Source organism: Pygocentrus nattereri, chromosome 14, assembly GCF_015220715.1.
Source record: "Pygocentrus nattereri isolate fPygNat1 chromosome 14, fPygNat1.pri, whole genome shotgun sequence".
NCBI classification, from domain to species: domain Eukaryota; kingdom Metazoa; phylum Chordata; class Actinopteri; order Characiformes; family Serrasalmidae; genus Pygocentrus; species Pygocentrus nattereri.
In genome coordinates, this window is record NC_051224.1 from 6300106 (window position 1) to 6323150 (window position 23045).

At 40.7% G+C, this 23045-nt stretch overlaps 1 protein-coding gene across 1 annotated transcript in view; it reads right to left on the reverse strand.

Annotated features, from left to right (window-relative positions):
* Positions 1-21417, reverse strand: part of usp43b (ubiquitin specific peptidase 43b) — a 154896-nt gene extending 133479 nt beyond the window's left edge. The window contains exons 1-2 of the mRNA XM_017705676.2: positions 20209-21417; positions 1537-1674 (exon numbers count right to left, since the gene is read on the reverse strand). Of these exons, the coding sequence (XP_017561165.1) occupies positions 1537-1674; positions 20209-20871 (801 nt within the window). The 5' untranslated portion in view covers positions 20872-21417. The remainder of the gene's footprint in view (positions 1-1536; positions 1675-20208) is intronic.
* Between the last annotated feature and the right edge of the window lie 1628 nt (positions 21418-23045).

Here is a 23045-nt window from a genome sequence, read left to right on the forward strand (position 1 = left end):
CCAGTCAAAACAGTACCTCATTTCATTCACCAACATCAAACCAATGACCGATGACCTAGTAACAACACAATGATCTCATTGAGACAGAACAAGTGAAAGTGGTGCCAGGACCTAACCAGTGGCCGAAACCTTGACATGATCAGGAAATACTCTGATTGCTCTGAGCTCAGTGCTAAAACTTGTGGGTTGTTACACAGAGCAAGCCTCAGAAAAATCAATCATTCGCTACGAGCAGAACCAGTATTTTAACATTTCCGTTCACCGGAGCTATGAAATAAGCCCGTAAGAATTTATACTTGTTATGATCAATGTACGTCCACATGCAGCATGTTACTTGTTGTAAACAGAGTTCACAAGTTCCTTGTTTAAAAATGCATAGACATGTTTGTATCATTACAAAGGAATGTAAAAGCATACAGAAAAGCACAGAGGGTATTCCAATTGTCTATTGTCTGTCTATGTTGAATACATCGACAGATTAAACATAAAAATATCACGTACTTACCATATAAGTCGTGTAAAATGAAATACTGAATGAAGTGATGTTATAAGATGTAATGCTTGGAATTTAGAAGTGAGACATAAATAACAAGTTACTGAGCTTCACAGAGCAAACATTTCAAATGATTTTGTTCCGGGATATTTAAGGATGATTATATTTATGGTCTTTGAGGTTGTTCCCCAAACCTGTCTGGAGCTTCAAGAGTACACAAAAGCAGATGACCATCATGATGTAGCTCAGAGTGGAATTTAGAAGTGAGACATAAATAACAAGTTACTGAGCTTCACAGAGCAAACATTTCAAATGATTTTGTTCCGGGATATTTAAGGATGATTATATTTATGGTCTTTGAGGTTGTTCCCCAAACCTGTCTGGAGCTTCAAGAGTACACAAAAGCAGATGACCATCATGATGTAGCTCAGAGTGGACAGGAAAATCATATGCTTACACTTGAGCTGCTACAAGCTGCTTAAGGTTGTTGAAGAACAGATGTAGAGTGGATTTTCCAAAACTTAGCTTACTTTACTTAGTGAGACCTAGGTTGTCATAATTACTCAGTTATGAAAGTCACTGATTAAAATGGACCTTCGTGAAGAAATGGCATTGATTAGATGGTACACAGAATTATGGTAATGCACATTTTAATTATGCTCATTAATTATGTCTTTTACAATAAGAAACTGATTGAAATTCATTTATATGCATTTTAATATTTTAAGGCTTATATAAAATATATATATAATAATATATAATAATATAAGGCTTCCAAAATTATGTTCCAGTAAAGTACTTCAGAATCTTTGAAAAGTTATGGGGGACTTTTATTGTTCAGATATGTCTATCTTTGTCTGGCCATTTTTCAAAATTCTGGTCACTCAATTAATTGCCTAAGGAATGAGCAGACTACTCAATCACTAGTATAACTAACAGTGATGCCTCTATTTGAGACTACTCAAATAGAGTAGTTATTGTGTAATAGTCACTGCTATTGTTTGTTTGTGAAGTTTTGAAAACGGGTGAACTTTTCTTCTCACCTTCCCACAGGTTCTGCTCATGGATGGAGAAGATGAGTTGACGTCCTCATGGATGCGGTCCAGCAGCCACAGCAGGAATTCCAGAGCATCATGCTGAGAATTCCCTCGGAACTGCGCACCATACTTAGACACAATTACCTGGAATTGAGAAGACATAACATGGGAGCTCCAAGTAAACAGAATGTTCCTTTTTTAACACAGTTAAAATAATAACAAACATAACAAGCACATTCCTATTTGAGAACAGTGGTTAGCAAACTACAGCTTCATGAATAAGACATTTTCCTCACACATACATTTACTCTGCTTTTGAGCTGTCCATTGAGTCTCAAATAAAAGTGGCGTTCAAAAATAGCAGCTAGCAATCTGATGCAGAAACTGACAGCTTGTTAGGAGCTGGGATGCAAAAGGGACCAGCTGGAGGATGTAAATTGCATTCTGCCTGCATAGTTGAATGATGTTTACTCACTGCTGATCATGGCTTTGTTAGCATAGGAAGTGCGCAATCACTGCCACATAACAGCAGTCTGTGACTATTCCTCACAAACATGTAACCAAAACACTTTTATCAAGCCTATCTGTAGAGATATCCACTAACAAATTGCCTCAGACCAGCTCTGCTTTTCTGTCTTCTCTTGCCATTACTGTGATATGTAATTATAGACATGGATCTATCAGAGTGCTAGGACATGTTTTCACATAGCATGAATAGTCTGTGATCTTCAAAATAAGAGCTGTATCAGATCTACTTTAACACAAGGATCAATGTTTCTACTTTGTGATTTTTATGAAAGCTCTTCGTGAAATTATGCCTGTGACATGCACAGTTTAAATACAACCCCAATTCCAATGAAGTTGGGACGTTGTGTAAAACATACATAAAAACAGAATACGGTGATTTGCAAATCCTTTTCAACCTATATTCAATTGAATACATTACAAAGACAAGATATTTAATGTTCAAATGGATCAACTTTATTGTTTTTTGCAAATATTCACTCATTTTGAATTTGATGCCTGCAACACGTTCCAAAGAAGTTGGGACAGGGGGTGTTTACCACTGTGTTACATCACCTTTCCTTTTAACAACACTCAGTAAGTGTTTGGGAACTGAGGACACTAATTGTTGAAGCTTTGTAGGTGGAATTCTTTCCCAATCTTGCTTGATGTACAGCTTTAGTTGCTCAACAGTCCGGGGTCTCCGTTGTCGTATTTTGGTCTTAAAACAAAAACTTTTTAAAACCCAGCCTGTTAAACTACTTCAACACCCAAAAAGCATCACCAGGTCCAAATTTCTACACATCACTCAGAAATTCCTACATCTAGTTAGTATGTAAGAACGTAATGTAACAACAACGTAATATGCCTGAAAATTTAACTTATTAATTCTAAGGTGTAAGTGTAAACCTACAGAAACATCACACACTATATGGTCAAATGTTTGTGGGCACCCCTCCTAATTGCTGAGTTCAAGTGTTAAGCCACTCTCATTGCTAACTGATGTATTAAATCAAGCACATAGACATTCAAGCTCCATAGACGAACATTGGCAGCATAATCAGTTAGTTTGTGAAATTTCGGCTCTGCTAGATCTGCCCCGGTCAACTGCAGGTGCCTTTACTGTGAAATTGAAGCATTTAAGAGAAACAACAACCCAGCCTTAAAACGGTAGACCACACAACCTCACAGATCGCCTGTACTCAGTTGCATCACTCTACAGAATTCCAAACTGCCTCTGGAAGCAACATCAGCACAAGAACTGAGTGTCAGGAACATCATGAAATGGGCTTCCATGGCAAAGTAGCTGATCACTTTGTGCAATGTTGAGGACCAGCTGGAGTGGTGTAAAGCGTGCCACCACTGGACCCTGGAGCAGTGGAAACAACATCTCTGGAGTATGAGACGCCTGGTGAGTGCTACTTACCAACACTAAAGTCCATAAAGACATGGTTTGATGGATGGTGTGTTACACTGGCCTGTACAGAGCCTGGATCTTAACCCCAGTGAACACATTTAGGATTAACTGGAATGATGATTGTGAGCCAGGGCTTTTTCCAGTCCAACATCAGCACCTGATCTCACAAATGCTCTTTTGACTGAATAGGCACAAATTCCCATAGATAAACTCCACAATCTTCTGCAAAGCCTGGGGAGGATGTTCAAGGCACAAAGAGGGGCCAAATGAGGGTTAGACTGGGATATCTAGCAAGCTTATATAGGTGTCCACATACTTTTTTTGAAACAAAAGGGAAAAAAATAAAACGTAAGGAAAATTAACATGGGCTCTTAAAAAAAAAAACCTTTAACGCAGCTATCAAAAAACTAGGCTACTAGAATCAGTAATTACAAGGTAGTTGGAGACTGGAGATAATGCTGCATAAATCTCCATTTTAATACTGACTGACACAAAGAGTAATTATGCTCGTATTAACCACATGAACTTCAGCTAGCAGCTGGAAGGAAATGACAGATTATGAAAAAGAAGCACAGGCTGAGATAACGTAATAATCCAAAATATCGTTCACACACAGAGGCAGAGGACAAAAAAATGGGCATGTACTTAGGAACCTTCATGAAAAGTAGGTAAGCTTGTCTCTGCAATGATATACTCTATAGGATGTAACCACCCCTGGAATTTCATCTTCAAAGGAGTATTCTAGTGAACTTTGTTCAAGGTGAATGCTGCATCCACAAAGTGATCACTAATTATTATATGACAGAACCAGCTGATTCACTTCTCAAGGTAACAGAGCTGATTATAGGACTCATGTGCATGAATATTCCAGAACATTTTGAATAGGCAGATATAGTGCTTTCACTCCATATATGCCTTTGTGTTCTGTACACCTTCATACAATAGATAAGCTTGAAGTATTATGGAAATAAATATTAGTCTTCTGTCCATTGTGTAATTTTTGTTCACTACTAATGATGTGGCCATTCGTAAATAATGAAGACGATAAAGTGTGACGCGGACTTGTAAGCTTTTTTGTATAAAAACAATACGATAAGATGCAGTTAAGAGATAATTTCCTCAAGCGAAGGTCTGGAATATCATGCCTAACTTGCATCATGATTCAGTACTGTATACTGAAGTAGCCTAGAAGTTATATCAACATCTTATGTAGTCAACAATTGAATGTCAAGTCAAATAGGTACAATTCAGTAATATTTCAACAGCATTTATTGTCAGTTTTCTCTTTTTAGATCACGTCACGTGATCTAACTCCCCTCTGACTCACTTTCTCCTCCGACACCTCATCCCTTCGCTGTGTTCATCACTCACTCGAGTCTTCACGCTCATTGTAATGCACAGATCAGACTGGATGAGTAGCGTCATGTGTGATATTTACAATGTATGCAATTGGTTTGTGAGTCTAAAGTGGTACCATAAAGGCAAGAAATGCTACATTGATGGTAAAATAATAAAACCCCGTTGAAATTAAATAATTCTCTACAGTCTATCGGGGCAGACATGGGCTGGAGGTTAGGGAACCAGCCTCGTGACCGGAAGGTCGCCGGTTCGATCCCCAGAGCCGACAGCATATGACTAAGGTGTCCTTGAGCAAGACACCTAAACCCCGGGCGCTGCGGATTGGGCTGCCCCCAGACGTTGAAACATTACTTATGGCCTAATCCCATTTCACCGCTTGCCCCTACCACTGAGCCCTTAGCCCTCTGTTTTGTGCATTCACATCTAGGGTTAGGCTGTCCCAATTTTTGAGACAAATAGGTAGGGCGATGTTTTAGGGGTATATGGCCCTCCAAAATAAGGTTTTTCAGAGGCACACTTTAAACAAGTGTCATGAGAAAAAAAGAAAAACTGGCAAGATGACTGCATGATGACCACAGAAGCATAAGAATGTAACTGCCGCACCATTTAAAGTGGAACGGAAAAATTCGAACATGAAGCCTGTGAATAGCTGACTTCAGTTTCGTACCACCAAAGAATTAGCAGTGGGTGGTAATACAGACTTATTTTATACCACCTATTTGAAAGCATATGATGCCCTAAATGAAACTAAAGCCCAGCAGTGAGGAGCTGAACTTTACCCTCCTCTGCCTTCACTGAAGATGGGCCAGGTCGTCTATAGCACAGTGCTAGTAGCCTGTTAAGGAAGCAATGTTTTTTTTTTATATATATATTTTTTTTAAATAAAGAGTTTTCCCATTTCATAGGGCAAAATCCTTACCCTAACCTTCTCCTCGAAGCAAAACCTACCCCCAACCCTAATCCTTACCCTAACCTTCTCCTCGAAGCAAAACCTACCCCCAACCCTAATCCTTACCCTAACCTTATCCTCGAAGCAAAACCTACCCCTAACCCTAATCCTTACCCTAACCTTATCCTCGAAGCAAAACCTACCCCCAACCCTAATCCTTACCCTAACCTTATCCTCGAAGCAAAACCTACCCCCAACCCTAATCCTTACCCTAACCTTATCCTCAAAGCAAAACCTATCCCAACCCTAATCCTTACCCTAACCTTATCCTCGAAGCAAAACCTACCCCCAACCCTAATCCTTACCCTAACCTTATCCTCGAAGCAAAACCTACCCCCAACCCTAATCCTTACCCTAACCTTATCCTCAAAGCAAAACCTATCCCAACCCTAATCCTTACCCTAACCTTATCCTCGAAGCAAAACCTACCCCCAACCCTAATCCTTACCCTAACCTTATCCTCAAAGCAAAACCTATCCCAACCCTAATCCTTACCCTAACCTTATTCCTCGAAGCAAAACCTATCCCAACCCTAATCCTTACCCTAACCTTATCCTCGAAGCAAAACCTACCCCCAACCCTAATCCTTACCCTAACCTTATCCTCGAAGCAAAACCTATCCCAACCCTAATCCTTACCCTAACCTTATCCTCAAAGCAAAACCTATCCCAACCCTAATCCTTACCCTAACCTTATCCTCGAAGCAAAACCTATCCCAACCCTAATCCTTTTTTTAACCTTATCCTCGAAGCAAAACCTACCCCCAACCCTAATCCTTACCCTAACCTCATCCTCGAAGCAAAACCTACCCCCAACCCTAATCCTTACCCTAACCTTATCCTCGAAGCAAAACCTACCCCCAACCCTAATCCTTACCCTAACCTTATCCTCAAAGCAAAACCTATCCCAACCCTAATCCTTACCCTAACCTTATCCTCGAAGCAAAACCTATCCCAACCCTAATCCTTACCCTAACCTTATCCTCGAAGCAAAACCTATCCCAACCCTAATCCTTACACTAACCTTATCCTCAAAGCAAAACCTACCCCCAACCCTAATCCTTACCCTAACTTTATCCTCAAAGCAAAACCTACCCCCAACCCTAATCCTTACCCTAACCTTATCCTTGAAGCAAAACCTATCCCAACCCTAATCCTTACCCTAACCTTATCCTCGAAGCAAAACCTACCCCCAACCCTAATCCTTACCCTAACCTTATCCTCGAAGCAAAACCTACCCCCAACCCTAATCCTTACCCTAACCTTATCCTCAAAGCAAAACCTATCCCAACCCTAATCCTTACCCTAACCTTATCCTCGAAGCAAAACCTATCCCAACCCTAATCCTTACCCTAACCTTATCCTCAAAGCAAAACCTATCCCAACCCTAATCCTTACACTAACCTTATCCTCAAAGCAAAACCTACCCCCAACCCTAATCCTTACCCTAACTTTATCCTCAAAGCAAAACCTACCCCCAACCCTAATCCTTACCCTAACCTTATCCTTGAAGCAAAACCTATCCCAACCCTAATCCTTACCCTAACCTTATCCTCGAAGCAAAACCTATCCCAACCCTAATCCTTACCCTAACCTTATCCTCGAAGCAAAACCTATCCCAACCCTAATCCTTTTTTTAACCTTATCCTCGAAGCAAAACCTATCCCAACCCTAATCCTTACCCTAACCTTATCCTCGAAGCAAAACCTATCCCAACCCTAATCCTTTTTTTAACCTTATCCTCGAAGCAAAACCTACCCCCAACCCTAATCCTTATCCTCGAAGCAAAACCTATCCCAACCCTAATCCTTACCCTAACCTTATCCTCGAAGCAAAACCTATCCCAACCCTAATCCTTTTTTTAACCTTATCCTCGAAGCAAAACCTACCCCCAACCCTAATCCTTACCCTAACCTTATCCTCAAAGCAAAAACTACCCCCAACCCTAATCCTTACCCTAACTTTATCCTCGAAGCAAAAACTACCCCCAACCCTAATCCTTACCCTAACTTTATCCCCAAAGCAAAACCTACCCCCAACCCTAATCCTTACCCTAACCTTATCCTCGAAGCAAAACCTATCCCAACCCTAATCCTTACCCTAACCTTATCCTCGAAGCAAAACCTATCCCAACCCTAATCCTTACCCTAACCTTATCCTCGAAGCAACCTAGTCCTAACCCTATGTTTCTGACATGCTACTGAGAGTCTAGAGTAGCATTTTTTCTTACAAAACTGGTCACACCCATTAAAAAACAAAATGTGACTGGCTGATTCCTCTGTCACTTCCTAATAATGTTGTTGGTTAATCTAACACGTCGGCCTTCAGCTCAGATCTTGAAGTCTTGGCCAGTGGAAGAGCTCCCTTACCAATACATCATGAAGAAAAAGTCATGAATGGATAATTTCACAATGGATGTTTAACCTTTTTGTTTCCAACCAAAGCTTCATACTTGGAGAGTTGAAATACAACAGATAACTGATAATTAAATGAAACAAAAACTAAATAAATTGTTTTAACTAAACAAAAAAACTATTATATTAACTAAACATTACAGACACATTTTTGAATTTTTTCATTTTTCTGAAGGCCTAGAAGGCCCTGAGGGTTCCCATGTGGTCCTGAACATTAAGCAGAACTGAACATTGTTCATGTAGCCATTCTTTACAGTAGTACTGGAAAACTGGAACTGTTTAATACTACAGAAATTAATAAAACGTACTTATTCCCAAATAAATACTGTCCATAGAAGTGGGCATTATCATGTTATTTTAGTGTTATTGTGATATTCTCAGAGTACATCACAGTTATCGTCAGTACTTAAATAATGTAGATCAACTGCATTCGTCCTTAAATAGAGAGCATAATTACTCCTCTGTAATAGGTTTTAGTTCAGTGCAGTGTATGAAATGTTGAATAAAAACATTTAGTGATTATTGAATTTATACACCAGTTCAACAGTTTTTGACGACATTTTTAAATGCACCACTGCTGGTGTATTATATCTGTGTGATAAAATATCATGCTATGTATAATGCATTGTGAAAATGTCTTGTGATATGATTTTTGTCACATTGCCCACCCCTAACTGTAAGTGTTAAAAAGCGTCAATAAAAAGAGGCATTCCGTAGATGAAGCCTTCATTCTGCAGCTGAATTGTCTCAAGGACGTGTCCAGTTCATAATCATTACCACAACCAAGACTATGTGGTCACCTTGTAGCCTTGAACTTTAGAAATAGCGAGAGCAAACATCAAGCTAAAAGACTAAGATTTTCAGCTGGGAAATGGCTAAGAACAGACATGCTTTCTTTCAGCTAAAGCCCACAAAACATCCTCCCTCCCTCCCTCCCTCTCTCTCTCCCTCAACTCCACTTTTTCACTATGCCATTCATACAGCCCACAAGCTGACATTGAGCACAAAGTAAATCAGTAGTCACACAAATGGCAGAGCAAACACTGATTTAACACCTTTTAGATTTGTTCCCAAGAGCACCCATGAATGTTCGCATGGCGGAACCCAAAAAAACTTCTACACAGAAAGGTATGGTGGTACACTATCAGGTAAAAAACAAAGCCTACAGCTTTATCTTTGACATAAAGTAAAATTAGATAGCTCTTGTGAGGATGTCGCTATTTCAGTTGGAACTTTTTTTTCCTGTGTGCTTTAATAAATTCCCATAGGCCATTGCCCAAAATAGTCCTCATAAGAAAGAGAACAATGAAGTCTACGTTTGCAAAGCTGTTATCATAAAAGCTGCTATTTGGTGTCCACCGTATCATATTACTGAGCTCACAAAATGAAATTATAGTTTTGAAGGTACTCTGCTAAGGATGTGGTCAGTCAGTGCTCCATCTAATTCGTCATTTGGAGATTGCTGTTGATTCAAAATACTTACACGCTACAGAAGACTGGTCATTATCTGAGTGCGTAATGCTCACCTCAGTCAGACGTTAACTCAATAGCACTCTGAGGTTCTGCACATACGGCATCTGACAAAAGGGTTCTTTAGGGAGATGGATCAATAGAATCAGGTTTGTAAACAAGAGTGTTCAAAGTTTAAAAACTCCATACAAATGTAAAGATTTTATAATAATACAGACTTTATCTTCCCACAACTGTAGGAAGATGTCATGCTCTCAAAAAAGACATACTGCACTACTGTTTTTCATTGCTTTTTACATAAAGGGGTCCAGCTGGCCCATTTACTTTGTTTTTATTAAGTGACTCGTGGGGCACCAGAGCTGACTGTGAAACATAAACATTTCTCCTATGTTTTAAAGGGCTTCAATGGGGCATGAAGGGGCAGCCAGCTTTTGTTTAGAGTGGTCCTGCAGAAACTCCAACTCAACAGCATCTTGACACCTCACTGATCTAAGACTGAACACCCCCCCCTCCCAGCAAAGAAAAAACAGGCACTGCTGTTTGACTAAAGGTTTATTTTATGTATTTAACACCTTTGTTATCTCCATTTTCTCTCAATTTAATCATTCCCCCTCATCGCAAAAGTTGTCAGCTGCTATTTATGAAGTCCACCATTGCATGTTTTTAGACTACTTGCATGTTGTTATGCACCAAATCTTCACAATGTGTCATGACAACCACGCACTGTGATAATATTCCAACACAACTGCTGCCCTATTTAGTATTTGCTTTTCTATTTTAAGTGTATATTTATTCAGTGCTTGTTTTTTATTAATGTGGCTCTGCAACAGCCTTGTTTGGTAGTCAAACGGTGTAAAAACACTGAGGAAAATAAACAAACAATCGAAATATGAAACCTTGGAAAATGTCATACAAGCCCCTGTCTCACCTGTAAAAAGGTCACCTACTCTTCAAACAGCTACTTTGTTTGACTTTCTGCTTAAGTAGCCTCCAAACACACTTATCTCACTACAACTATGTCAAGAATTTTGTTGTGACGTTTCAGATCAGAACAAGGACAGAACACTATCACTGTGAAGTTGGGATTTTGACAGAGATAACATAGCACAGCGCAAAAGTCACAGATCACCATTCATTTACTAAATTTCCAGTCATAAGTATAAGTTATTAATTTTTTATTGTTGGGAAAAAGCAGAAAATATAATACTTAACAGAAAATTACAGAGAAATCTCAATGACTAAACATAATAAGTGACATTTTTTCAGCATTGATTTCAGAAGAAATCTGAAAGCTCAAAGTTTAGTCCTAGAAGTTGGTTGAATCTTCTGCTGGTCAGTCTGTCGCTCTGACAATACCAGAAACTTCTTTGTTTGATCTGCAAATTTTCTCTTTTTCGTTTGTCTTTTTCTCAGTAACAACTTCTTTACAGCCACACATCCTTTCAGACTCAGTGTTGGGTTTCTCACAGTGGAAGGACGGACAGAAACATCTGTGGATTTTTCTCAGGTCTGAGATAAGAGTGGAGCTCGCCTCTCTTACAAAGATGAATTCTTTACGTACTGTTAATCTGATAAGGTCTTCCAGGTCTCGTTTGGCTCTTAGGAGCCAGTTTTCTCCATCTTTTAATGATTTTTTCACTGCAGGTTTTGAAACTCCTGTCTCTTCAATTATTTTCCCTTCTCATGCAAGTATTTTAGATCTAACCTCAGAAATACCTTCTAAAAAATAAATAACTTGAAATTATGACTGGATGACTGGAAATTAAATAAATGAAGAGACGTTTGCACAGTATTTTGTATTTTGAGTTGACCTCCTTTTCCATTTTGCCCTGACTGAACATGCCTATAAGTCATCAGCTAAACACAAGCTGAACTGCACATGTTGAAGCAGTGTAAACAGCTTAAATCACATTTAAAATAATCTAAATGACAAGGTTATGTACACTGAGAAGTCCTCTGGAGATGAAATTTGCTTATGCAGTATTTGTAACATTTTGCTTCTAGCAGCAGTTTAAGCCTTTTTCTCCAAATGCATTTCTCTTTTTCTAATGCTCTCATTATGTCATTCAGGTCCTAATTTTGCTGATTAAAAATAGACCATGCTTCTAACATCTGATTAACTATGGCAAACATCAGGGTCACAAATTCAGCACTTCATCGTATATGTTCCCCTGCTTAGCACTTCTTGCTGTGCTATTTGTTGGCCTTCATCTCTACAATGATGGATCATGCATGATTGATAGTTACAGTACACTGCCTTTGCCAAGTACTTCACACGACAGGAGGTTTAAATTATGGGGTAATTTAATTGTTTATAGACGGCTCTCTTTGTCTACTGTAAGGCATTCATTAAGCCAATCAGATGTATGAGGATATGTCGTGATGTCTTCATGCAGCTGTGCTGTAACTTAAGAGACAGTTTTAGACGTCCCAGACATGAACCCAAGACCCTTACAGTCACAAGACCTTGAGTCAAAATGCAGATATCTGTCTCACCCCAAGAAATATCTAATCATGCTTAATTAAGGTTTTGGCTGAATTTATGAGAAGTGTCATATTACATTATGATTAAGCTAATACCTTTCAGATGAGAAAGTGTGGACTGTAAATGGATGTTAGAGATAGCAATGAGTTCCAAGACACAAAAAATACCCCATTCTCTGAGGCAATAGTGAGTCAGATGATGACTTAATAAGGGCTGAGCCTGCACACTAGACCAAAACCCACATTTTAGACCTGAAAACAATGCCTGAAAGTGGGTGTATGTAGCTTGATATGGTTAGTCGTAAGAGCAGACAATCCATCAAAACATTGGGATAGTTTCACAATACCAGAAGACATTTTCACGATACACAGTATGATAGAAATAAAAATTTCTGAAGTTTGATACACTGAAACAGATACAATACACCAGCAAAACAGAACGACACGTTTAAAAATATGCGGTCAAAAAGAAGTAGTTATTTTATACTCAACATTTCATGCACTGTGTGTCACTACAGACAATTAAACTGGACCGATGATGCTTTCAATTATGCCATGTTAGGGTTTGATCTCCAGAGAATAGGGTAAAACCTTAAACAGTTACATCACAGCTCAGTCGAAATGTCCTTTTAATGACACAGTGTTCACTAATGTTGAGACCCACAACGTGCTCAGAAAAGCTTACCACAACATACTTTATCGTAATACCTAGGGCTGTCATGATCATGAAATTTTATCCAGACAATAATTATCATATAAATAATTCCAATTAAATGATTCAATGGTCTTCTCTTATTCATTATATGAATCTGCTTTAGTGGCCAAATTGGCTTATTAGCCATCTTGCTTCCTAGCTTACTGTGTAGCCAACACTGTTGAACTAAAGTACACTGCTGGCTGTACATACTCTCACACTAGTGTCTCAGGTGCACAGGGTCACACTTTAATTGGATGGTCCCCTATAGCTGCTCTACAGACACCTAAATCTCTAACTTTCTGGTGATATTCAGTTAATAACAGGTTGGTAATGCTTACAGTTAGGAGTAGGTGTAGGTTTTGCCTTGAGGTTAAGGCTAGGGTTAGGCTTAGGGTTAGGAAACTAACCTACTAACCTGCTGTTCGGTTTCATTTAATAGATATTTAGTTGAATGTTACTTAAAGACAGAATGAACATTTACAAAGCATCTCCAGTGGACCATCCAAGTAAACTGGAACCGTACACAGAATCATGTGTAGTCAAGCAGAGCTTATATTTTAGAGGGATGGAACATTCTAGTTTAGGGCGAACATTAGACTGATATGGTGAAGAAACCGCCAGTCCATTGGGGTAACAATAGCCTATAGCCTAAGTTTAGCTTTTAGCTAGCAGCCTGCTTGTCACGCAGGTCTATCCTTTATCCCTGCCTGTGGTGCATCTCCATCAGAAAGTTGCGTCAGACGGTTCTGTGGTCTTGCGGCCTGTGACCTGATACTGCTAGCATGAAGGACTGTAATATTCACTGAACTCCAAGTACACAGCTGAGCACACAGGGCACTCTTTTGCATCCATATATATATATATATATATATATATATATATATATATATATATATACACTCCATAGGTTCATCTACAAATTGCTCAGTTCTGTTACTTCAGTTGTTAAACATGGTTTCTTTTATTGAATATGGCTCTTAATTCTAATTTGTAAAATAATATGTATTAACACAATCTTTTTATATACACACACTGCTTTAATCAAAAGTGGAAATTTACAAATATTAGGATTTAAAGGCTGTTTAGGTTATGTAGAGTTAGTATCGATGCTGGTTTTGGAAGGGGAAAGTGGTATCAGTGAATCCCTACTTGTCTTTGGGTATTTTGTGTGTACCTCAACTCATTAGTACAGAAAAAAAAAGTGAACACAAGCAATACTGACATTATACCTAGAACCTTAATTTAGTAATGCTGTAAACCTCCTTTGCTCTTATGTCAATGATCTGCATTAACTTGGGCAAGTTATTTCAGCACTGAGCTCTACTGTATGTAGGACAATGCAACAGAATTAGGCCTTCAGCACACGACACTTAGGTAACACATACGTGCTATTAGTAAAACGCTTTAGTCAGCAAACAGGATTATACTTCTGCTACTCTAGAGTTGGGTTTGCCCTTAGGCTATATGAACACCTCCTCTCTTTAATATTTCCAGTGAATTAAACCACTGTGGATTTCTCCCACACTGTATCGTCTTCACTTCAGTCCCTCCTACTTTGAGATATATGGCTCAGTCTACTGTAAAGCTTAAGAAGGCAAATGGAATTTACTCCCTCTATGGAGTGGCCTATTGTTGAGGAGAACCTGTGAGGCTCCAAAGCTAACCGATCATCCCAAGCTAGTACTATATATTATATATTATATATTTATTTATATCTCTTATAATAGTAGTTCAAAACTGAAACCTCAGTCAGGTTAAAGACAATTCAATTTGGCTGGTAATTCATCATGGAGCTTCTGCAATTACATGCTGGATCAGTTCACTTCAGCTCACAGTGAGCTTAATAACCCAGGGCAGAAGATAGCACTTGTAATTCTAGAGCAATATGTCAATGTAAAAAGCAACTGTCAGTTATGATTGCATGCTCTATGAAAGATGGGCGAGACTGTAACTTAGTTTGGCTTCAAAAACTCAAATTGAGGGAATAAAAGGTAGGGTGGCCAAACGTTTGGTTGAGTGGCAAAAACTTCTACAACTTCTTCATACTTTAATATAGCAGATCATTTAGGAGATGCTGGGCTACAGTGCTAAAATGTCTGCATTTTATTCGTTGCACTGTTTTTGTAATACTGTTATATATGTCCATCATAATAATCCATGAAGCTTTAGTCTCAAAATGTACATTTCATAATTGTTTATGTATCAGCAAATGCATATATGAAAAATATTGGATATCAGCATTGGCCCAAAATTCCCATATTGGTGCATCCCTACTAGGGGGAGGGGGGGGGTCGATATGGCTCTAAAATAATATCACGATATTTCGGGGTATTTTTGCGATAACAATATTTTTGGCGATATGACAAAACACTGAATAACATTTTATTCATTTCAAAAACATGCTATTGCAACAAAATAAATGTTAACGTTTTATTTAGTATAAATGTTTCAAATATTCAGTAGGCACAAAATAAAATGATTCCGATTGAGATATTAGTCACATTATTAATAGATTATTAGGATGTAAACCTGGCTATCGGCTGTTGAGCACTCTTTGTGGCATTAGCCACGTTTAATAGAGTATGAAATGGAATACGTCCATGTAAACACCTCAATCGGAATAGTCTAGTCCAATTGAGGCCATTCGGAATGCAATTTCTATCCGACTGAACGAGGTGAATAAACCTCTAAATAATCTGTTAAATAGAAGAATAATAGCCGTGTTAACGCCTGAATCCGATTACATTCCCAATCGGAAGGTGTAAGAACGTTCTGCGCATGCGCGTCGTAGTGAAAGGTTTATACCGTTCCACACGGCGGAGCAGAAACTGGTCTGCAGAGGAGACGAGGTTTATACTCTAAGACAGCGGTGGGACGGACCTCCAGCTTGTGTGTCTCAGACACGACGTCTTCCTCTCGACATGATTTTAAAGCCATTAAAAACACAAGCAGGCCAACTGGAAACTTCTCACGCCGACTGGACCTCACGTGACGTTCGCTGTCATGGTAACGTTTACTCTAAGCGCTGCTCCACGCATGCGTGTCATTTTGCATCGGACTACTTGTACTGGGCATGTAAACAAAGACTTTCATCAGATTGTTGAGCAGCGTGAGCATAAACACCTTGGTCTGAATCTGTAAAAGTCTTTGCGTGTAAACACAGCCGTTTTTGATTTTCCTCATATTCCACTGAGCGCTTCTGCTTGAGGTGGTGAAACAGATCAGTTGTGTTTCCCCCTTTTGTTTGTACAGGCTTCTTGTCTATCTTCCATATTACTGTGATCTGTTGTACATCCAAGATTTTATAACCAAGCCGTCTCCACTCTACTGAAGTCGCTCCCCATTTTGGGAGAAACTCCACCACAGAGCTGCTTTGCGCCAAACTTCTTTCTGTCCAGAATGACTCACGCAACAAACGTACGCCATGCGCATGACGTCATTACGTCAACAAGTCAGAATATCGCTGTTATCATCCATCCATCCATCCATCCATCCATCCATCCATCCATCCTCCAAACCGCTTCTCCGTCAGGGTCGCGGGGGGTGCTGGAGCCTATCCCAGCAGTCTTCGGGCGGAAGGCAGGATACACCCTGGACAGGTCGCCAGTCCATCGCAGGGCAGACAGACAGACACAGACAGTCACTCACACATTCACACCTAGGGGCAATTTAGTATGCCCAATTGGCCTGACTGCATGTCTTTGGACTGTGGGAGGAAACCGGAGAACCCGGAGGAAACCCACGCAGACACAGGGAGAACATCCAAACTCCACACAGAGAGGGCCCCGGTCACCCGGCAGGGGAATCGAACCCAGGCCCTCCTAGCTGTGAGGCGACAGCGCTACCCACCACGCCACCATGCCGCCCCGCTGTTATCATGATCTGGATAATTTTTTATCGTTTTGAAAGTTATACCGATATTATCGCGAACGACACGATATGGTCCACCTCTAATCCCTACATAAATTAATTTAATTCTAATTTTGATTATTTAAGAAAAGTCGGTTTATCAACGTACACATCATGTACATTTTTGCAACCTGCCATGTTATATGTTATATTAGGGCAGTTATGTACAGCTTCATAAACTAAAATGTTCCTTAATGACAATTAGTAGGGTAACTTGCCTAACCTTGAAAAGTCATCCCTTGTAAAGAGAGTCTTACACCACTTATTATACCTTATTCTGTTCTAAAATAAAGATTATACTGCATGCTGCCGTTGTTCAACATTCTTGGTGTGCACGATCATAAAGAGTGACAACTCCGTACGTACACACACACAGCCGGTGGGCTCACGTTCTTGGATTCTACGGCACACCACATTAACAGCAGCCAATGAAAAAGCCCTCCGAAGGCACTCTATGTTAATCAGAAACCTGAGAAGGTTGTATGACCAAATACACTGATAAGGGGATAATCCCCAACTTGCAATTTTTTGTTTCATTTTTCTGACAAGCAAATCGATTACTTCAGCCTGCAGGGCTGAGGGATTATCCTTCAGACAGGTTCTGTTTGTAAATCTATCTGTCCTTCTAGAGCAGTTTTTGGAAAATTCCAAGAAAAACTGGCAATGTTATTTCTGAAGAACTGCTGAGGTGTAAAAATGTGAATAATCTGATATTTATTTTTATAATGAGCCACTTGAAAAACCTGAAAATGTCTTATTTCTGGTCCTTGCCAGACTTGGCTCTCGCTATATTGGACCTGGCTTGGTGAAAGTAATACCTTATCACCTCACACACAAGCCTCAGCTTTTAGGACCTTTGCTTTTTTCTTTTTACATGTTTCCTCTTAAGTGACATCATTAGGAAACACATCAATTTTCCTAGCTATGCCGATGGCTTGACGTTCCTTCTGAAAGTCACGACTCTTACCAGCTGTGTGTCACATATTTCTCAGTGGATCTCACAACTTTCTACAACTAAATCAACAAAAAAAACTGAAATACTGATCCTTGGTACTAAGATTCAGAGAAAAGTGCTGTATGAGAAGCTTGTATACCAAACCTGAAGTATGGAACCTGTAATCTTAGACTTTTCCGTCTCAGAGCGATGCAGAGAAACTTGTTCATGCATTTGTTATAAGCAGAGTTGATTACTTTAAAGCTCTTTTATGGGGCTTCCTCAGAAATCAATCAATCCTCTACAACTCGTACAAAATGCAGCAGCACAGATCCTAACAAAAACAAAGAGAGAGAGATCATATCCCTTCTGTTTTGAAAGAACTGCACTGGTTACCTGTAACTTTTCAGAAAGATGTTAAAGTTCTGTTAATCGTTCTTAAGGCTCTAAATGACTTTAAAGCACCTGCTTACATCACAAAATGTTTGTTTTGGTTTCAACACATGATCTTAGATCTGCTGACATTGGCTTTCAGCAAATATTTTCTGGAAAATATGAATAACCTGAAGAGGCCTCGTTCGATTATTATTCTTCCAAAATGTGGAACTCAATTCCACCTTTTATGAGACCGTCAAACTCACTTAAGAAACATTTGAAAACATACCTGTTTATCTTTGCATTGAATTTAAATTCTCTTTGGTATTTTTATTTATATATTTGTTTTTTTATCGGTGTCATTGACTTGATATGATTTTATATTAACACTCATAGCTGTCTCTGTTTTATCCCCTGTCTATAAAGCACTTTGAGCTGCCAAAGGTATGAAAAGTGGTCTATAAATAGAGATATTATTGTTATTAAGTGTTCTCGGTTAAATGCCAGGTCAAATATGCACACAATGGGGTGGTGTTGACTGGACTGTAGCCCTGCCAAATAGCCTACCGATTAACTTCTGTTTGACAGTGTTCACTCAGAACTGCGTTGAGAGATTACAGAACCAAATCTGAACACACATATACACATACACACATAATTCCCTGGCAGTCTATATGTACCACATGTACCAGGGTAGTAACTAGATCCAATATACTCACTTTGACGTACTTATGTTTTGATACACGCCCTGATTATTTCCTAATGATCATATACTGACTTGCACTAAGAACATTTGTGAGAAAGAGAATCTACATTAAATTCGTAATTCCTTCTTTTTTGGGGGTGAGGGGCTTTATTTCACTCTGTCCTGTTGGTTTAGCACCTGGACGGCTTTGTTGCTGATCGCTTTCGTTTTTTGAGCTTTCTGTTAACGTCACAGGACTTTCACTTGTCAATATTCACGTGTTGTTTTTACGCACTACACGGGTCATTTTTCATACCTTTCACATGTGATGCGCTTTTTTTTTTCTCATGTCATGTTCCATTTATACTTTACACATACCAATTTAATGGTATAATATGTTACATTTGACCACAAACTATTCACATCATGTCATCATATATTATTATATAATATATATTTCACAGGTAATCACATTTTATTCACACTGCATCACTGATATACTATTCATATTACCTGTAAAACTGTGACTTTTAAACAATACATATATGACTGCATTCGTGTGTGAAAGGGTTAGGATTTCAATTTAGACCAAATGATGGTGTAGGTGATAAATGATTATACTGATAAATCAACGTGATGATCAGTTATTAATCTCAGTGTTACTGAGCTCTGCTAAAGCCTGAGTAGACTGATAAATCGTGATCAGTTATTAATCTCAGTGTTACTGAGCTCTGCTAAAGCCTGAGTAGACTGATAAATCAATGTGATGTTCAGTTATGAATCTCAGTGTTACTGAGCTCTGCTAAAGCCTGAGTAGACTGATAAATCAAAGTGATCAGTTATTAATCTCAGCATTAATAAACTCCTTTGAGGGGTGATCAAAGTAACAATATCCTCAGTAGTGAACATGTTTGTGATGGGCACGAAGGGGGGATGAGAGAGAAAATAGAAATGTTAAGAATTTCAGGACTTCATTTAAATGATAAGCACATTTTCCATTAAACACATTAACAGTAGAATTACGTGAAGAAAACTGCCAACCACTCACAGCAAGGTAGAGCGGGGGTTGAGTAAAACTCACAGCAGAGTTGTTTCCATGCGCCTTATCAATATTCTAAATGTGTTCTTACGTTTTACTGAGAGCGACTTACAATTTGATCAGTTTACACAGGCAGACGAAGGTGGTGTGTTAGGAGTCTTGCCCAAGGACTCTTATTGGTTTAGTGTAGTCTGGTTGTCCAGGTGGGGGGACTGAACCCCAGTCTACACGGCAGATGTGTTATCCACTACACCAACCACATTTTGAATACTGTCTATTCTGACTACATTACTCGTTTAATATACTGTGTATTCAGTCTCCAGCCATCACTTCTTTTTCAAAGTATTCTCTCCAAACGACACACTCATAACTTCTCCTGTGACAATCTGAGCTGCACTGGAAACGTTTCAACTTTAGGATTGAAGTGAGTGAACTCGTGTCACCTTAAACTCCACTGAGAGTTGAGGCGTGTACTCCAGCGTCCACAGCGCCCTCAATAGAGCGGCCAGCTGCTCAGTGACCTCTCCGGCTCCGGCTCCGTGCTGAGAGTCCTCCTCCTTCACCGCTCCTTTCACTCTTTTCTGACTCAGGTCCGACCTGTAGCGCTCCAGGCCCAGGTACTCGGCCAGCAGGTCCGTGTTGCTCAGGCACTGGACCACGGCGTTCATGAAGCACGTGTTCCCGTGGTTTTTCAAGCCAAGAACACCGGGGGTTTTATCTCCGTACGGCAGCGACAGCCTCTCCCTCTCCTTCGCCCCAGACGCGTGCCTGGTCTGCAGCGAGCAGCTCCTCACTCCTCCGCGTCCGTCCTCCTTCGAGTTCCCGCAGGCTGCTGCTGCCGCCGCCGCTCCGCCGTCTCGAAAGCCCCCCTCGTCGTCCTCCTCAGCGTCCACCAGGGAGGAGTCCGCCGGCGGCGCCCCTCCGCCGTGTGCCCAAGCCCCCAGACTCCTGAACACCTTGCTCACGAAACTTCCCACAGATTTCAGCGACTTCTTTCGGAACAAAGCCTTCCCCGAGACCTGCCTGCTCTTCCTGTCCTTCCTCTTACTGCTGTTATTCTTAGCCGCTCTGGCTTTCCTCGCGCGCTGCTGCTCGCCTCGTTCCATCTCTCGCGCGCCCTTCACTCACGCTCGCGATGCCGAAGGCGGCTCTTCCCGCTCCGTCCGCCGAGAGCACAACCATAATCCGCAGCCATGAAGACTCGGCGAGGCGGCGGGCGTCTCAGTCCTCATCCTCTTCCCGCACCTCCCTTCACCTGCACACCTGCGCCGGCGCGCTGCTCTGGCCGCTCTGGAGAGACACTTTTCGGCTCTTCCTCTCACGCCGCGCGGAGGGAACTCCCACCAAAAGTGGCGGGGAGTTTGTGGCGCTCGCGCTCCAGCACATGCGCCCTCCCGCCCTCTCTCCCGCTTAGAGCGAGCAGCCGCTCACAGAGTGCGGGCTAAGCTAATGAGCGATTCGGAGAGAAGAGCTGTTATTACGGCGAGGTATGATTAAAAAGATGGATGGCTTGGAAGGTCCTGACGTTTCTCCACCTGCCGCTCCGCGCTGACTAATAACAATGTGTGTAATTACTGACTGGGCAGGTTAAAGAGTCCTCTACTGTTTAAGTATGGCAATAAGCGCTTACTGTTGGTCTGGGGAAACTCTTAGTTATGTCTCTCCCTCTCTTTTCCTCTCCCTCTCTCTCTCTCTCTCTCTCTCTCTCTCTCTCTCTCCCTCTCTTTTCCTCTCTCTCCCTCTCTCTAACTGTCTCTCACTCTCTCCCTCTCTCCTTCTCTCCCTCTCTTTTCCTCTCCCTCTCTCTCTCTCTCTCTCTCTCTCTCTCTCTCTCTCTCTCTCTCTCTCTCTCTCTCTCTCTCCCTCTCTTTTCCTCTCTCTCCCTCTCTCTAACTGTCTCTCACTCTCTCCCTCTCTCCTTCTCTCCCTCTCTTTTAGTCTCTCTCCCTCTCTTTTCCTCTCTCTCCCTCTCTCTAACTGTCTCTCACTCTCTCCCTCTCTCCTTCTCTCCCTCTCTTTTAGTCTCTCTCCCTCTCTTTTCCTCTCTCTCCCTCTCTCTTCCTCTCTCTCCCTCTCCATCTCTCTCTCTCTCCCCACTTTTCTCTCTCTCTCTCTCTCTCTCTCTCTCTCTCTCTCTCTCCCTCTCTCTCTCCCTCTCTCTTCCTCTCTCTCTCTCTCTCCCTCTCTCTCACCCTTTTTCTCTCTCTCCCTCTCCCTCTCTCTGTCTCTCTCCCTCTCTTTTCCTCTCTCTCCCTCTCTATCTCTCTCCCTCTCTCTTCCTCTCTCTCTCTCTCCCCATTTTTCTCTCTCTCCCTCTCACCCTTTTTCTCTCTCTCCCTCTCTCTCTCCCTCTCACCCTTCTTTTCTCTCTCCCTCTCCCTCTCTCTGTCTCTCTCCCTCTTTTCCTCTCTCTCCCTCTCTGTCTCTCTCCCTCTCTTTTCCTCTCTCTCCCTCTCTGTCTCTCTCCCTCTCTCTTCCTCTCTCTCTCTCTCTCCCCATTTTTCTCTCTCTCTCCCTCTCCCTCTCTCTCTTTTTCTCTCTCTCCCTCTCCCTCTCTCTCTTTTCCTCTCTCTCCCTCCCTCCCATACACAGCATTCAGTTCACTCTTATTCAGTGCAATTGAACTTCTTTCAATTGCAATTCATATATTTGTACTCTTTTCTTTGCGCTTTGTCAAAGCAGAAACACTGAAAGGAACCAGGACCAGCGATCATCTAGCTAGAAATACAAGTTTAAAAGTAAGATAAAAGGAGAATTCTTCTGTCTTCAGAGTTTCTGCATAATTCAGTCATTGAGATAAAACAAAACCATTCACAGTGGTTTGACATGAAATGGTGCCTTGTAGAGAATCTTATCACTTCACATATTCTATACTACAAAAATGTCAGTAAGTACAATGAGTCGCAATATCTACAACACAAAGAGAGCCTTTTTATTTTCCACCCAGCATCTGTGGATTTATGTGTACTGTTGAAACTGGTAAAATAGTAGTAAAACTAAAAAAAAAATTTCTTTGGTTACTATTTCACCTTAGACTGCCCAACATATATACCCCCCCCCCATCCCCGACTTGAACACTTTTAAAACCCATATAAACCTCAAGTTTATTACATACCGAGGCTTATTATTCAGTAACTACAGGGATTTCAATACAAACTGGTTGAGCTACGTGTTTGACAGCAGGCCCTGGCCGTTTAAGAGGTTCAATAGGTTTAGGCTTAAACCTCTGCTCAAAACTATCAAAAAACATGATCTCAGATATCAGGCCGTGTGTGCGTAA